Consider the following 18,765-nt stretch of genomic DNA (forward strand, 5'->3'; position numbering starts at 1 on the left):
AACACAAGTGATGTGGTCGAGGGCATTTTCGACCACTGTGGAGGGGAAAGTGCAGTCCTTGAAAAACGAGAACATCTGGGAGTCCTGGACTGGAACGCCTCACCTTGGGAGCAGATGCGGCAGAGATGGAGGAATTAAGAATAGAGGATTGCAATCTTGCAGGAAAGTGGGTGAAAGGAGTTGAATTCTAGGTAGCTGTTGGAGTTGGTTGGATTGAAATGGATGTGAGATTTCAGATGGTTACCAGAAATGGAGACAGCTAGGCCCAGGGAGGTGAGAGATATATCAGAAAGGGCCCAGCTGAATTTAGGGTTGGAATGGAAGGTGTTAGGAACTGTATGAGCCCCTCATGGGATCAGGTTCTGATGCAGAAATCGATGTAACTGAGGAAGAAGTGGGGAGGGTGACAGTGCAGCTGCAGAAACATTGTTTCCTGAAAACCGGGTTCTGTCTTCTAGAATGTTTTGTGACCTCTCCATTGACCAGAGACTGTGGGAAATTCTCAGATCAAGCACTTTGGTTAGAAGAATAAAAGCACAGACTATTTTCTAAAAGTGGAGAGAATTCAGAAGCCTGAAGTGCAAAGAGACTTGAGAGTTCTAGTCCAGGATTGTCTCCAGGTTAATTTCCAGGTTGAGCCAGTAGTCAGGAAGGCTTGAATATAAAAGCCGAGATGTACTACTGAGGCTTCATGAGGCCGTGGTCAGGCCACATTTGGAGTCTTGTGTGCTATCTTAGAAATAATGTACTGGGCCCGGAAAAGGGTCAGAGGATATTCATGAGAATGGCCCCAGCAATGAGAAGCTTAACATATTAGGAATGTTTGAGGACTCTAGGACTATATTAATTTGAATTTAGAAGGGTATGGGGCGATCGTGCTGAAACTTACAGAATATGGAATGGCTTGGACAGAGTGGACATTGGTAAGATGCTCCCATTGATAGGAAAGTCTACGGCCAAGGGCACATCCTTAGAGTAAAGGGAAGAATTTTTAGAAGGGGGATAAGGAGAAAATTCCTCAGCCAGAGTGGTGAATCCATGGAAATCACTGCCACAGAAGGCTAAGTGGCCGACATCATTGAGTACATGTAAGACTGAGATAAATAGGTTCTTGATTCTTTAGGGGATCAAGGGTTCCTGGGAGAATGTGGGAGAATGGGGTTGAGGAGCTTATCAGACATGACTGAATAGCAGAGCAGATTTGATGGGCTGAATAGATTCCATGTCTTCTGATCTTAAGGTCTTATATTCTGTTAATGCAGTTCTCGCACTGCCAATTTTATAACTGTCCCTATCTTCTATAACCTTGAAAACATATAATTTCTTACAACAGGATTGGTCTTATGTGGTCAAACCCACCAGATTTAAATTTAATTGTCTTTTGGAGCCAGAGTGCCTGGTTTAAATTAATTGTCTGAGTTCAATTTTGTTGTCTTGATAAGGAATCAATACTGTTGCTTGTACTGCGAACTATCCAGCCTTCAACGCGAATGTTACTTTCAGGCATTCTGTGCATCTGCAAACCTACAACCTGCCCACAGGCATCCCGTTTCACTCAGCCGAGGAACAGCACATCATCTTTTCAGGGGACCACACACTGCTTTACCCCCAGTCATTTTCTAAGTATCAATATTTTACAAACACCAAAGTGATGCCAATGAAGCAAGCTGAATTTTCCTGAATGGCGTTAAGTTTCTTGAAGTTTGTTTGAGCGGAACTCATTCAGGTAAGTGTGGAGTATTCCATCACAGTACAGATGTTAATCAGATTTTGCTGAGTGAGGAATTGACTTGCTTCCTGCAGTATGCCAAACCTCTCAGCTGCTTTTGGCAGCGTGCATCTACCTACAGCATATGGACAGCAACAATTCAAGAGGGCAGCTCACAGCCACATTGTTAAGGATATCAAGAACAAGAAATAAGTTACACCACACCCAAAGAAACCTGCATCCGATGAGATGCTAAATAAAGACAGAGGAATGATGTGGCCAGTTCAAATCAGTTGTACATTCTCCCCATGTCTGTAGGTTTTCCTCCAGGTGCTCCAGTTTCCTCCCACAGTCCTAATGTATGCTTTCTAGGTTAGATTGCTCATGTGAAATTTCACCTTTTTTGTCCCAGGATGCTCAGGTTATGTGGATGAGCAATGGAAAATGCAGGGCTACAGGGATAGGGTTGTAGGATATTTTGAGTGGGGATAGTCTTTGGAGCTTTGTTATAGACTCGATTCACCCAAAGGCATGCTTGTGTAGTGAAGATACTCGATGACTGCAGGATTGCAGTCAAGGGTCCCAGACACCACTCGAGGGGAAATCAGTGATGATCGTCTCATTGAACGCTGCCATTGCATTATGCCAATATCGTCTCTTTAAATCCTGACAGTTAAACTCCTCTATTCTAATTATCTTGTAATTTTTGTTCTTATTTCCCACTATTGATTTGTTTCAGAGGGTACCTTTGTTTGAATTGTTGGACATGGCCTATTCTGTTCATGTGCAGAATTTGACTAATTCTTGGCTTTCAGGAGAAGGGAAAGGATGAACTGGTCAGGACATGCACAGCTTCGCTAACAATTCCCTTTACACTAGTTGTTGATTTTATTACTTGTGTTAGTGGTTGTAATTAGGTTCCATTAACTTGGGAAATGTTTTTCTGCTCTGATGAATTCTCCATCCTATAAATGAAGGAAGTTTTTCTCATCTCTAAAAGAGAGAACAGTCTAATCCTTGACAAGAATCATCAAAATAATTATTATTTACGAAAGGGAAATCATGTCTCTTCGTTTTCTGATCAAGCTGAAGATTCGGTGGGCAATTAATGATATTCAGAAGATCTACTACCCAGTCTTAGCCGCGTTTGGTGTCCCAGGTTAGTTACACCCTGTCAGTGAAGTTTCAAAAAGTGGAATATAATGATTTGTTTCATTGTAACTTTCTGATAGTTTTTTTTTCGAGATCTTCGTTACATTTGAGAAATGAGTAGACATCCAGAAGAATTCCGTTCTTCTACAAGAATTCATTGACATCGTAACACATGCGAGGCAAAAAAAGACATCTTTCTCTCCTGCTGAAGGATGTACACCGTCGATTCTCCCGCTCCTCTGATACTGCCTTACCTGTTGTGTTCCTCCAACGCCACACTGCATTGACTCTGTTTATCTAGCTAGCTGTTCTTTCTTTCTTTCTTTGCATCTTTCTTTCTTTCTTTCTTTCCTGCTTTCTTTCTTTCCTTCTTTCTATCGTTCATTCCTCCTTTTACCCTCTTCCTGCGTTTCTTCTCTCCTTTCTCATTTTATTTCATTCCCTCTATTTTCCTCTTTGTTATATTCTAACTTGCCACTAAAAGCCTGTCCTCTAAATCAGGGTTGATATTGGGATTGTCGAAAATCTAATAGCAATTAATAAAATGTATACGTGACCAACAGTACAGAACCAAACATTGGAGATTCTGAATAGTTCATTTCTTTCTAGCATTTCTGTGCTTGTTGGAAAGTATGGCTCCAAACTGCACAGTTATTCCTTTTGTCTTTCACAAAAAAAAACTTTTTTGCTTCTTTTAACATTGTTTCACTGATCCATATGTTTTTGGTAAACAATTTATCTTTTATTCTGATACATACTCCGAATTCACACCGAACATCAAGTCCTGAAGAAAAGAATTGAACTTTATTATACCCGGGTAGCAAGTTCAAGCCAAGCAACCGAGTTTATGTATTATCTGAATAATGGTGACAGCTGCCTAGGATTTCAATTGATAGTGGTCTGTCTCTGGGAGTGGCCAGATTTTAAACATTCAGCAGTGTTGTTCTTTGAAACGCTGCTGTTGTTTTGTTCTGCTGTTGGATTCTTACACAATTTTCTCTGTTATTAATGTTTGGGATACCACATTATTCTTGATTTGAGAGATTCTTTCATCCCTATCATTAATGACAATTTTGGAGACCTAAAGCCTGGAGCATGTTTTCTCACATAATGTCACACCATTGTTCTTTCTTACATTCCGCGTTGGCTGTCTATGAGGCAGCTTTCCCTGAAACTGACCCTTTAGTTCAGCATATTATTGTTGCAGACAAGTCTTAGTTACTTTTTTATTATGGAGCAGCAGTTTATCAAGCAAGTGCTATGTCCTTTCTCTAAGGAATAAGATTGTTTTCATTGTTACGGAAACTCCTTTTGACAAGGAGTTCTTCATTGGAATGTTGCTGTAACTGCTTTTATGACCATTTCCCCTCATCCCATTTATTACAGAAACATTGTGTTCAACAGTCATTGCTGCTTCTCTCCTTGTGCAACAGGTTATTGTTTGTTGATTCGTCCAAACGATGAACAGTTATGAATGCTGTGAAGTTTATACTATCAAATATGGTATTGTATTTTTTTTATTTGCGTAGTTATCATTGCCCAGGACTGCAGTGCTGCTATTCTCTGACAAGTAGCACATTTAGATTCATTTCTGTACTGAATGTCAAATAGCACATTTCTGATTAGTTTTCGTATTGATGCCAACACTTAAAATACTCATTGAGAATTAGTTTCAATATTTTCCTGGAAGTAAAGCAAATATAAAAGAGAAGTGTTCCTGCATTACAGCTGAGCTATAATTGATAATTTCCACCCTCTTCTTTCAAGTTAACGTGATTGCAATAACGATCCTGGTTTGGGGAAAGTGTGGCCTTTCCAAATGTGTCACTAATTACCTGGTGGCCATGGCAGCAGCGGATCTATTGGTCATTATCTTCGATCTGATACTACGACAAATTCCTATTGCGTATCGGGCAGAGTTTCTTTTCCTGCATTATGTTCCCTTGTGCAACATCCATGCTGTTATACTTTATGCTGCCACAGACTGTTCTGTCTGGTTCACCGTCATGTTCACCTTTGATCGGTTTGTGGCCATATGCTGCCAAAAGTTGAAAAGTAGACATTGCACCAAGAAAACAGCGTGTGTGGTTTTAGGAACAGTGACGGTGTTGAGTTGTTTGAAAAACATTTTCTGGTATTTCATGTATTACCATCAATATTGGCTTTTTAATGATCCATGGTTCTGCAAGGTACCTCAAAATGTAATTACTTCAATTGCCTGGACCATCGTTGAATTGATGCATTACATAATAACGCCATTATTTCCATTTATTTTGATTCTACTGTTAAACACTTTGACTGTCAGAAACATTTTAGTAGCCAACAGAGCTCGGAGGAGACTGCGGGGTCCAACGACTGGGGACAGTCCCATAGATCCAGAGATGGGCAGTCGTAAGAAATCCATGATTATGTTATTTATTATTTCGGGCAATTTCATCGTGTTATGGGTGATGTTCATTGCTTATTCCATATTGAAACGATTTGATTGGTTGGGGTATCCAGTTCCTCTCCCAACATTCGTGAGAGAGATTGGCTTCATGCTCCAGCTCCTGAGTTGCTGCACCAACACCTTCATTTATGCAGTTACCCAGAGGAAATTCAGAGAAGAGTTAAAGAATGGGATAATGCGTCCCTTCACAAATTTGGTCAAAGTAATTTGATGCAACCTCATGCTCCCAAGTTATTTGTGAAATAATTACATAAACTGGGTGCACACAGCGATCAGTGTTGGGGTATTGTCTGCTCCTGATTTATGTATGTAACTTAGATTCTAGTGTAGAAGGGATGATGAGAAAGTTTGCAGATGATACATTAAATTGGTGGGTGGTCGATAGTGCCAAAGATAGCTGTAGATTACAGGAGAATGGAAACGGCTGATCAGAAGGGCAGAGCTTAGCAAATGTAATGCAATCAGTATCAGTGTAAGTTTTTTTGAAAATTCATTCACGGGACGAGGGCATCGCTGAACAGGCTGCATTTATTGTGCATCACTAATTGTCCAGAAGACAGTTCAGAGTCAACCACATTGCTTTGGTGCTGGAGTCACTTGTAGGGTGATAGTTTCCTTCCCTAAAGGACATTAGTGAACCAGATGGGTTTTCCCTGACAATTGGCAACAGATTCAGAGTCATCATTAGACTGGGCTTTCCCAGATATTATATCTGATTCAAATTGCACCATCTGCTCTGGTGGGATTTGAACCCTGGCCCCCAGAACATTATTTGGTCCAATGAATTAACAGTCCAGCAGTAATTCCACTAGGCCATCACCTCCCCTGCTGATGTAACTGAAGTGGGTAAAGAAGGCAAGGGGTGGTATGATGAACAGTTGGACCTTGGGGAACACAGAGGATAAGAGGGACCTTGATGTGCATAATCATTAGCCCCTTATCATGTCAGGGCAGGTGAATAAATTAGCTGTGAAGACACATTTTTTACTTGCCATTCACATTCTTGATTTCGAGATTAATAGCAGGCATGTGATGCCGGACCTGAGTTCAACACTGCTACACCCTCAGCCTGAGCATGGTGTGCTGTTCTGGAATCATATTTCAGGAACGATGGGTTAACACTGGAGAAGGTGCAGAGGAGATTCACCAGGATGAAACCTGGGCTGGACTCCTTCAGCCATCAGGGGATTTTGAACAAGTTTTGGAGTTGTTTTCCTTTGAGCAGGGGAGATTGTGAGGGGGACATAAGTGAAATGTATCAAATTATAAAGGGTATGTGTACAATAGACTGCACGAAAGGTTTTCTCCTTGATGGAGCTGTCAATGACCAGTCACATTGATTTATGTTAATGAGCAGCAGGTTTACAGGAGACGTGAGTAAAAACTTTTCACCCAGTGTTTGGTGGGAATCTGACGCTCGCGGTCTGTAGGTTTTCTGGGCACAGAAACCCATATAATATTTAAGAAGTATTTCAGAAATAGATACGCCCTTGCAGTGCCCAGGCATACAAAGACAGGGACCAAGGGCAGGAAAATGGGTATATTAGTGCCTTGTCTTGTGCTGCAAATCTCCAAGACTCGATAGCTATTAAACTGACCGTACGCAATGTGAAGCCAGATTTCCGTTCCGTGATAGATTGGCAGTGAGCTGTGGCTCTGACAATGTCAATGCCACACAGCCTGAGTCTCTACTGTCTGTGCTCACTTTGGGTATTTTCTACAGGACGCGATGAAAATTACCTTGAAGAAGGATTTGTTGTGTCCCGTTTCCCTTGGAGATGGGTGTTGCAAAGGTGTCAAGGTATCTGCTTGATGTAAAGCTGAGTATATAGCTTTGTTTCGTTTTTAAAGTAAACAAGAGGAGTATGTGTTGTTGGAGTCGAGCTCACACAGACCCAGGGTTTTATTATATTTTATTATCTCACAAGCAGTTGCTGAAGATGGGCTTTTTGAATTTGAATCTGCTCGATACAGCTGTACCTCTGCTACTGCATACATGTTTGAGTTCTTTCACTGCTGCTAGAATCATTCTGTTGATATTCCTTCTCTTGGAATCAGAGAGATAACAGTTGTGGGGAATCCATTTTCCTGAATGGGCCTTTGCCAATGCTTTAGTTGTGTGATGCTTCCATATTAGAACAGTTGATGACTACTCGTTAAATAATATTTCATCTTGTGAAGTATTTTCACAGAGGTAAATTTACGTCAATTCTTCTTCGTTTGTTTGCATTTTTATTGTAGTGTGAGAATAAAATGATTTTTGCTTGAAGCCTCAGAGTTTGATCAATTTACTTTTAACACAAATACCTTACACTTGCGAGTGAGTGTCGAGGCTAAACGCTTCATATGTTTTGAGAGTGTTTGCTCTGGTCCATAACAAGAATTGTTGAATTGCTACAGAATAGACAGAGGCCATTCCAGTGTTGTGCCCGTGCTGGATCTGAGAAAGTACAGGTCACAAATTGTCATTAACAGCTAATGAGCCAATTCTTTCACAAATGCCTCACGTGAACTTGCCTCCACCATTGTCTGAAGCAATACATTCCGACCCAAATGTTCAGCTGCAAGTTCGATCTTTTCCTCATGTCTATGCTGCATAATAAACCAGGCACTGCACATTGTGCCAGGACACAACATAGACAGCAGTCAAATAGATATTGAACATGACCTCCATGTTTCTCACATGTGTGTCATAATGAAGCCTTGAGTTTCGAATAGTATTGTGAATGACTCTCTGCCTCTCATCCTTTCACCTCTGTTTAATACTGGCCCAGTTATATCAATCTCTCCTCATGCAAAAGTCCCCAAAATCACCCACGTGTACATTTTCGTCACACCCTCTTTCACTTTTCAGGAGAAATATTCACATCGATCCACCACTGGTTCTCCTGTAACAATTGTGATTAAAAACTTTTACTTATATTATCTCTGTGTTTATTCTGGCCAAAATGAACCACTTGTTACTTATAACAACTGCAGTGTTTTCAAATTCCCTTCGACTTCGCTCTCCCCTGAAGGTGAGGTTTTGAGTTTTTACAAATCAGAAAGGACTTGATATAAAGTGTCAATGCAGCTGGAAGACTGGGAATGTTGAACATTTTTACAACCTCACGGGGCCAGTCTCCCAAATGACGAGTGGCCCAGATCCTGTGGTCCCAGTCACTGTGTAACACTGCAGTGTCTCCCTCTTTTGGAAAGCGACACTTGGACAACAAATGGAGTGCTGAGTTCCTTTGGAGCCTGGAAATTGCATGACACCACATTCGAATTGTCTCTCTGATTGGACCAGATTAACAGCCCCAATCAGCGAACTCAGATTCGATAACGACTGTGTTGCTGACCTTGTTGTGATCATGATACCCAGGACCCTGGTTCTCTGGATGAATAATCTTGTGATAATACCACAGGGGCCATGACAACCCGAGATCTGCAGAACGAATAACCAACATTACCTGCATTTTTGACTCTTCTCATTAGTATTTCTTCCTGCCCTCTATCCCTTCCTGCATTAGATCCTTTCCCCATCCCATTGAGCATTTCTCCTGATGTTCAAGAAAATTCAAATGACAGCGAGCATATGATGAGGGGATAACTTAGTGCAGTTATGCAGGACATTTTTGAGAGCACAGTCCAAGTATTTTATGCAGGTTTGCTGTCCCTCCCCGAAAAGTGTATCCTTGCCTTAGAGGGAGTGAAGTATAGATTTGTGAGGCAGGTCCTGGGAATGGCAGCATTGTACAGTGAAAGGAGTCATGCGACCAATTTTTACTGAGATCCAGAAACATTTCTGTATTCACAGGATGATCAAGCTATGGAATTGTCTACCACAGAAGACTTCAGAGGTCGGGTCACTGATATATTTGCTAAACAGATGCACAAATGTTGTCATTTAAGTGCACCAAATATATATCGGAGAGAGTGGGAATATGCCATTGACAGAGAGTATCAGAAATGATCATATGGAAAGGTGGGGCAAAAATAGAAGTTGCTGGAAAAGCTTAGCAGGCCTGGCAGCATCTGTGAAGAAAAATATAAAGTTAACATTTCCAATCCAGTGACCCTTCTTCAGAACAGTTCTGAGGAAGAGTCGCTGGACCTGAAACATTACCCCTGACTTTGTCTTCACAGATGCTGCTGGACCTGCTGACATTTTCCAGCAACTTCTGTTTTTGTTGCCTATTTACAGCATCCAATGGCGTTTATTCTGAAAGGCAGAGAAGGTATGAAGGGCCAGGTGGTTTACGTCTGTCAGGTTCCATATTTTAGGCAATACGGAAGTAGCCTTTGTTCAGGGCACTTGACAACTTGACAGCCATCTGTGGTAAAGAATTTCACACGTTCGCTGTCTTCTGAGACAGGGAGCTCTTCCTCATCTCTTCGTCTCACTTGATACCCTCTGTTACTGGACTCTCCCGCAAGACGAAATAATTTCACAATATCCAACCTCTCCAAAACGAGAATAGTCGTATATGTTTCCACAATTATGCCTTTCATTTGTCTAAAGTCTGACGACTATCGGCCCAAATCCATCAACGTCTCCTCATAAGACATTATCAGATTTGCAAACGTTCTCCGGGCTCTCTCCAATACCAACATATTTTTCCTGGGAGAAAGGGCTCAAAACTGTTCGCAATATTCCAGGGGCATGCTGACCAGTGCCTTGTACAGTTTTAACAAAACCTCCCCGTTTTATACTCCATTCCGAGCAATAAAATGGCCAACAGCTGATTTCCCCTCCCACCGTTATGTATTGAATTTGGCTGCTCCCTTTTTTGTGATACATGCCTGATGACTCCTGAATCCTTCTCTGCTGTAGCCTTCTGCAGTCTTTCTCCATTTACATAACATTCAGCCCTTCTATTCTTTCCATCACGGAATCTCACGTTTCCCTGACCAAAGGCAGATCATGTAGCGGGTCGGTGGAATGCACTGCCAATGGTGGTCATTAAGTCAGACACATGATGGACATTTAACCTTCTCTTGGATAGGCACATGGATGACAGAAAAATGAAGGGCATGCAGATTATTTGGACCTTAGAGTAGAATAATATGCCAGCACCACCTTGGGCTGAAGGGCCTGTACTGTGCTGTAGTGTTATATGTTATATGTTCCATGTCAAACTCAAGTGAGAATAAATGTTTTCACTCAGAGCCTGCTGACTGTGTGGAAATCCCCACCATATAAAGCTGTGGAGCCAATGAACTGAACATACTTCAGAGAGCAACAGGGAGATTTCTTGATATTAAAGTTGTCAAGGGATATGGGAAGACAATGGGAACATGGTGTTGATATAAAGGACAACTCATGATTAGATTGAATGTTCCAGCAGGCTCGAGGGGCTGAAGAGCCTACTCTTAGACTTTTTGATTACTTTCCCTGACAATTTTAATAATCTAGCAATGACACCATGAGGCCATTGCTGGCCTCAGACAGCAATCAAGGTGGACGTACTAAGTATATTCAAGGTTGTGGCAGACAGAGTTTTAATCAGTAAGGGAATAAAACACTATGGGGACAAATTGCAAACGTGGAGTTCCTGTTTATCCTGATCCAAACTTCTGGAATGAAAAAAAAAACGATAAATTTCCGAAGGCTGTGATGCTTAAATCCCACGGAAAACATTGTCCATGTGCTGTATATCATGGGCAATATCTTGATCTGCACACATTGAAACTAATTCCCCAATAAAGTCTCTCACTGAGAGATTCTTACGAGTGTCATCCCAATCTTTCAAATAAATAGAAACAGACACTGAGGCGGTGTTCTTCAAGAAATTCCACCAGCACCGGTGTTAATATCAGTGTATAAATCGAGTGGTTAAAAAGGCATTTGGCACACTTGCCTTCATTGCCCAGAGCTTTGAGGAAAGGAGTGGGGATGAAATGTTAAGTTAGTACAGGACACTGGTGAAGCCTCTTCTGTAATACTGTGTCCAGTTCTGATCGCCCTGTTTTAGACAGGATATTATTAAGCTGGGAAGGCTTCAGAAGAGATTTACCAGGATGAGGTGGGAAAGGAAGGTTTGAGTTTTCAGGAAAGACTGGATAGGTTGGGAATTTGTTCAATGGAGCTTAGGAGGTTGAGCAGTGCCCTTAGAGAACTTAATAAAATCATGAGAGGTCGAGAGTTGATGGTAGTTGTCTTTTATGATTGGGAATTTCAAGACTAGCAGCACATTTTTAAGGTGAGAGGAGAGACACTTTTATCAAAAAAGAAGCTTTTTCTCACAGAGAGTGGTTCGCGTATGGAATGAACTTCCTGATGGAGTGGTGGATGCAGGTACAATTACAGCAGATAAAAGACATTTGGATAGGGATATGGAAAGGAAAGGTTTGGAGGGATGGGCCAGGAGCAGGTAGGTGGGGCTAGTTTAGTTTGGGATTCAGTTTGGCATGGACTGGTTGTTCCCATGCTGTATGACTCTGGGTTAGTCATCACTGATACAGATGACCGTACGGCTGCTGTGTCATTAGAGAGAGAGAGAGAGAGAGAGATGACTGGTGGAGGATTAACATGAAGGTCACTGTGCATCAGGTGAGGTGAGAGTTTGAGAAGTTAAGACAACATCCTTTGCAATGATACGGTCTTCCAATGCTATTCAAATGCATAAACTGTGATGAGACTGGTTTCAGAGTAAACACATAACAGGGAAACACGGTTCTTGTGAGACAAGTTATCCCAGAATTTCTATGGTCAAAGAACTTGGGAACTGGAGGAGGCCGTTCAGCTCTGACAGTGGGTAGATGGGTAGTGTCTCGGTCATGCCATTGGGCTAACAATCCAAAATCCAGGCTAATGTTCTGGGGGCTGGAGCTTTATCCCATTATGGCAGGTGGTGAAATTTGTGCTGAATGGGATTTGGACACGTCAACTCACCTGACGGTGACTATGTAATGAATGATTGTTGCGAAGACTTGTCTGGTTCAATAATGTTCTTTTGGGAAGGAAATCAACTTTCATTGTACAGCCTGAATGTTCTCCAGATGTAATTCAATATAGTAACACTTAACTGCCCCCTTTGTCAATGTGGGAGAGGCAATAAATACCAGCCTAACCACAAAAACCACATCCCATGAATTAACATTTTTTTAAAAAAAAATCTTTCTCTTTCATAGTCAACCTGATGATGAATATGATTGTTTGAAGGGACATAGTAGCCTCTCAAATTGTATTTCTTGATCTTGGCCCTGGGCAACTAGGAATGTCGAACAAATGCTGACACATGTGGCAATGTTCACACTCTTTGTTTTTTTTTAAAGAAAACGTATTATATTTCCACAATGTTGCCATGTCCATTGTTGCCATGAGCCTGCAGTGAGGTTGAGCTGCCGGAGCTCGCTGGTGTAAAAAATTACAAAGTTTCACCGTAACCCACTTGCCACTCACCTACCCCACCCTCTGGATGACAAACTCGCCCCCATCCCCACCCTAGCTCAGTCCGAAGTGGTCTATCTCCTTATTTTCAAGCACCAGGCTAAGAAAATGTGCTGTTTCCACGCATGCCCTGCCATTTTTGTAACTTTTAATGAGAGTTTTGGCCTATAACTGGAAAGTTCAAAAGATAGGTGATAACACAGTCGTTATTTTAGGCTAACATGAGTGAAGTTAATTCTTTGAAATAATTCTGATTGTTCCAGTTAACTACAAAGTGTTTGAATACAGTCACAGCTGAGATTGAAACAGCTCCTGCGCAACCTGTCTCAAGAAATATACCAGGAGCACAAAATACGGGTATTGTTAAGGTCTCTATCAAGATAATTATTTCTTTCAAAAAAAAACTAATAATAAATCTCTGGGAAACGGCTGAACGGATGAATGGCATTTATTTTCACATTTTAAAACAATTTACACTGCAAAGAAGTAAAAACACAGCACGTTTGCCTGAAGAGTTCTTCTCAGGGCATGTTCTTCTTTAAACTCCAGAATGAACGCCCCACTTTTCTCTTAATGCAGATTAAAGCCAAAACTTCATACTTATATTTTGCTTGCTCTTTCCACACAGTTCTATTTTACGTGAATAGCACACAATATTTATTCGTTTCCAAGGACTGGACACCCCTTTCTTTTCCCTCTCCCTGTTAACTTTTTCACCAAGAACTCTCCTTCAGAGAGAAAGTTTTCAATCGATATTCTTCCATCGGCCTCATTCCAACCCCCCACTAACTTGTCAGGCTTTTATTTTCAATGTGAACTTAGCCTCCTGTTTTCATTTCTTGGTTGCACTGCAATTTGCAGCAGGGTCATTTTTGCCTCGCTGTAATAAATCTATAGCACCCTGGTGAAGTCACATCTGGAGTGCCATGGAGACATTTGGCCATCTCATTTCATGGGAAGGCATATTCCCCATGAATGTGTGCAGCATAAATTGACCAGACTGATCTCTGAATTGCATTGATTATCCTTTGATGAGAGATTGAGTACAGTGAGACTACCCTCTCAGTCGACAGAGCCCAATTTCACCCTTCCAAACCTTACAGTACACCCTGTTTACCTCTCTTGTTTATCTTCGATGGCCATTAACAAGACTCTTTGATCTTTTGCAATGTGCCACTACACCATCTGTCCCCTCCACCTTCTTTCTGTCAACAGTATAAAGAAACCCCACAATTTTCCAAAACTAGAATAAAACAATAAACTGTATATTATGGAAATCGGAAAAAAAAGAGAAGTTGTGGAAATCTCAATACGTCTGGCAGCATCTGTCGAGAGGGAAATCGAGTTAAACTTTTGAGTTCTACGATCTTTCTTCAGAACTAGCGTTGAAAAATTAACTCTATTTCTCTCTTCACAGACACTACGAGACCTGCTGAGTTTCTCACTAAATAAAACCAACAGAACTGCGGATACTGTAAATCATTAACCTTTACTCTGAGGAAGAGTTTGAGGAAGCGTCACCAGAACCGTAACATTAACTCTGTTTTCTCCTTCACAGACACAGCCAGACATGCTGAGCTTTTCCAGCAACTTCGTTTTTGTTACTGCTTAGTTTCTTCATCAGTTTCTGTTTGTTTGTTTGTTTGTTTGTTTGCAATTTCCCAACACATTGCAATTCTGAAGTTGAGCCAAACTGGACTTGAAACATTAATCCAGCTTCTCTTTCTCCACAGATACAGCCAGACTGGTTAAGTTTCTCCAGCGTTCTCTGTGTTTAGCTTCAGGGACTCTGTTATGTATGAGCAACAGCTCCTTCTGTGTAATAAAAGTACTGCACTCCATATATTTGTTTCACTGTCACTATTACTGAGATTAGCTTTATATTCAAAATATAATGAAATGAATTTTGACTCTCCTAGATGTTAAGATAAACCATTTGCCTGGATTATATACAGTTACCGTAGCTCCAGAGAATTGTTGAGTTTTTTTTTATCTCATTAGAAAGAGATGGGTTTCACCAGTTGTGAGTTTAACCTGAAGGTCATCACACCTCAATTGAGGGGCAAGGATGACAAAGCACAACTTTCATACTGGCATCAGCTGGTACGGGAATTGGAACTTGTTGACATCCTCTGCATTACAAACTGGCTACCCAGGCAACTAGGATACCCCACCCCTTCCCAACAACAGCTACTGCCCTGTTATACAGGGTGCTGTGTTTTTCATTGTCCCCTTTCAAATACCCAAGTATCCTCACAGTGTCCTTAAGATTTTTGATGATAATTTAGATTGTTTTGAATTAACTTGAAGCCAAAGTTTCACCACCAACCCCTTTCCCACTCACCTAACCCACCCGCTGGGAGAAAAAACCCCTCCTCAGCTGATAGCAAAATGGCCTGTTTCATTACTTTGAGGAGCCGGGCTCGGGGGAAATTTGTTTTTCTGCGCATTCCCTATCATTTTTGTAACTTTTAATGACAGTTCTGACTTATTGCGGGAAAGTTCAAAAGCTTGGGGAAAACATAGCCGTTATTTCGGGCTAGCACAAGGGAACCTAATTCCTTGAAATAATTATGGTTGTTCGAGTTGACTAATTAGTGTTTCAATACAGTTACAGACAAGATTGAAACAGCTCGCACTCAATGTGTCTCAAGAAATACAGCATTGTTAAGATCGTTGCCAAGGCAGTTATTTCTTTTGGAGAATAATAAATGATGAATAGCTAAAAAGATCAATGGTGATTATTTTCACAACCTTGCCAGTTGATGTATTTATTGCCTGCAGTGCTAGCTTTGCATGTAGCCACTTCATGTTGGTATGAAGAGTGATATTCTTGCATTTTAAGCACAAACATTTCTAATTCGGCTGCTAGCCACATTCAGGTGATGGAAATGATTGTCTGATTTTTTTTTAAGCAAGGGAAAATTCATCCTACCAGAACGGAGAAATGAACTTGTTGACTTGGTTTCGATCAAAGCCATTAATTTGTCTCAAATTCGAACACTTGTGAAACCAGTTTGGGTGATAATTTTAGGCCACCACAATGCTCAAAAGCGTGGAAGTAACATTACTGCTTCTGCTGCGTCGTACCCCAAGGGACATGGTCCTCCGTTATAAATTAATGCCTTCCCTGAGTCACTTGGAACATTGTACCCAGATACAATGAGATCTGCATTCACGCTCTACCCATTCCTTGAGCTACCGCTGATGATACAGCTAGCAATGGTTTACTATCCAGCGATAGCAGCCGTTGCCCTTCCGGGTAGGTGGTTTTAAACAGTTACTAAAGCTAATGATCGTCAACTGTGTTAAAGCCCTTGTGAAAATTAATGAGATTCGAACCTTTAACTTTAATTCAAATACAAACTATCGTATATTGTGATTATTGGCTGCTTTACAGTGTTATTTAAATGATCATGTTGTTGATTTGTTTGCAATCTCAAACAAACAGTGCCAGCTATTTTAAATTACAAAAAGAAAAATTAAAAAGCGCTGTGGAAACACAGCAGGTCTGGTTACATCAGTGAAGAAACAAATAGTTCATGTTTTAAGTCCACAAGACTTGTTTGCAGCCCTGAATAATGCAGCTGTTCTCTTCATGTCATGTGAACCAAGCTGATACAGGATTCAGAAGGATGGCACAGGCACGGCCGTTTGAACAGTTTAATTCTGTGCTGTAACAATTCTGTTACACCGCAAAAAGTTGATTGAACTCATTCTTTTAAACACCTTCCCCTCCTAATTGTTCTTTTTCCGATCATATTCCATTTCTGAGGTTCGCAGAACATAGAACAATACAGCACGGAAATGGACCCTGCTGACAACAGTGTTGTGCTAAACATGACTCCAAATTAAACTAAATCCTTTGCATGCCCTTGGTCCATATCACGCCATTCCTTGAATATCCTTGTGCTTATCCAAAACTGTCTCAAATGCCACTGTCATATCTGCCTCTACTCCACCACTGTCAGTGTGTTCCAGACTCCAACCACTGTTTGTGTAAAATATTGCCTCTCACATCTCCTTTGAACCTGCCCCCTCTCACCTTAAATGTCTGTCTCTTGTATTCGATATTTCACCTTTGGGAAAATAGTTCTGACCCTCAATCCGATCCATGCATCTCATAAACTAATAGACTTTGATCATTTCTTGCCTCATCCTCCTCCGCTCCCGCGAAAGCAACCCGAGTTTTTCTAGGATAGTAGTAATTGCAGATCCTGGACAATCTGTGATAAGAAGGAGTAGAGCTGGATGAACACACTTCCTCAGAATGAAGAAGGGTCAAGGCCTGAAATATCAGCTTTCCTGCTCCTCTGATGTTGCTTGGCCTGCTGTGTTCATCAGCTCTACACCTTGTCATCCGAAGTTTTCTAGCCTGTCTTTGCAGCTCATAACCTCTAATCCAGACAGAACCCTGGGGAACATCTTCTGTACCCTCTCCAAAGTCTCCACATCCTTCCTGCAATGTGGCGACCAGAACTGAATGCAATACTCTCAGTGCAGCCGATCCAAAACTGTATAAAGCTCAGGCACAGGACACCAGGTAATGGTCCAACAGGTATATTTAAAATTTCAAGCTTTCAGAATGCTGTTCCATTGTCAGGTGATTTTGAAAGAGGTACACAGGCACAGAATGCCTCCATTACGCCTGACAAAGGGTCAGTAGAGGGAAAGCTTGTGATTTTAAATAAACCTCTTGGTTTCTGGCCTGCTATTATGTGACTTCCGATTTCCACCCCTCGCCCCAGCCCAACAGCAGCATCTCCATATTATAAAGCTGCAACATTACATCCTGACACTTGTACTCAATTCCTTGACCAATAAAGGCAAGTTTGCCAAATACTGTCTTTAAAAACTGATATACTTGCATGGCCACTTTCCAGGACCTATGGACTTGGGCCCCAAGATCGCTCAGTAAATCAATGCTGTTCAGTTTCCTGCGTTTAACTGTACAGTTTTCCTTAACGTTTGTTCTCCAAAACTGCAGAACATCACACTTACTTGAATTATACACCATTTGTCATTCCACTGCCAATATCTGCAGCTGATCCATATCCCGCTGTATCCTTTCACAAACTTCTAAACTATCTACATCTCTACTGATCTTTGTATCGTCTACAAACTTACCAATACACCCATCTACAATTCCATCTAAGTAATTTATGTACATCACAAACAGCAGAGGTCCCTGGACAGATCCTTGCAGTCTTTTGTGTGATGAGAAATGGGCAATCGACGATTTTCTTCGGCACTGATGCCTGTATCCCTTGAATAAACATCTCTTTTACAGCCAACCTAATAACAATTCTGATTCTCCCAGGGGAAACTGTAGTCTCTCCACCAGTGTGACTCAATATTTAGTAGCCATAGCAGTGGCAGATCAACTGGTCATTATCAGTTACATGATACTGACTCGAATTACGGACTCTTATTTCTCAAATAATTTCCTCTATGTAACTCCGTACTGTTCTGTACAATCTGCTGTGAATCATGTTTCCACCGACATTTCTTTTTGGCTGACTGTTACATTCACTTTTGACCGCTTTATTGCCATTTGTTGCCACAAACTGAAGACTAGATATTGCACCGAGAGAACTGCAGCCACCGTTATTGGAAAAATCTGCCCAGTCTTCTGCTTAAAGAACATCCCGTGGTATTTTGCATATGACAGCACCATTACAACCGGCCAACATAATGGGATTGTTACAGAAACATTGAGTATTATACTGTCGCTGCATGGGTAGTATTTAATTGGATTCGCAGGTGGTTGACACCATTGATTCCAATATTTCTGTTATTTCTCTTCAATGCTTTCACTGTAGGACACATTTTGGTGGCGAGTAAGAACCGCAGGAGACTCAGAGCTGGCCGGAATGAATCGGGTCAAAGTCAGCCCGAGATGCAGAGCAGGAGGAAATCTGTCATCTTGCTCTTTGCAGTATCCAGCTACTTTATAATCATCTGGGTGTCATATATTGTCTATTTTGTGTTACACCGCATTACAAGCCATTATTACTCAACAGGTTTCAATGATCCGATGTATATCACAGATCAAACCAGTCACATACTGCTCCTTCTGAG

General features: G+C 41.3%; 1 protein-coding gene across 1 annotated transcript; it reads left to right on the forward strand.

Annotated features, from left to right (window-relative positions):
- The first annotated feature begins 2,720 nt into the window (after positions 1-2,720).
- LOC132207335 (probable G-protein coupled receptor 139) lies at positions 2,721-6,789 on the forward strand. The gene is made up of 2 exons (XM_059642630.1): positions 2,721-2,867; positions 4,628-6,789. The coding sequence occupies exons 1-2, from the start codon at positions 2,771-2,773 to the stop codon at positions 5,518-5,520; spliced, it is 990 nt and encodes a 329-aa protein (XP_059498613.1). The 5' UTR covers positions 2,721-2,770; the 3' UTR covers positions 5,521-6,789.
- Positions 6,790-18,765: the final 11,976 nt, after the last annotated feature.

The sequence above is a fragment of the Stegostoma tigrinum genome, chromosome 45 (assembly GCF_030684315.1).
Source record: "Stegostoma tigrinum isolate sSteTig4 chromosome 45, sSteTig4.hap1, whole genome shotgun sequence".
Taxonomy (NCBI): domain Eukaryota; kingdom Metazoa; phylum Chordata; class Chondrichthyes; order Orectolobiformes; family Stegostomatidae; genus Stegostoma; species Stegostoma tigrinum.

Coding starts and splice junctions, on each gene's coding strand:
- LOC132207335 (XM_059642630.1), top strand. CDS start 2,771: ATGTCTCTTCGTTTTCTGATCAAGCTGAAGATTCGGTGGGCAATTAAT. Junction 2,868..4,627: donor AGCCGCGTTTGGTGTCCCAG/GTTAGTTACACC, acceptor TCTTCTTTCAAG/TTAACGTGATTGCAATAACG.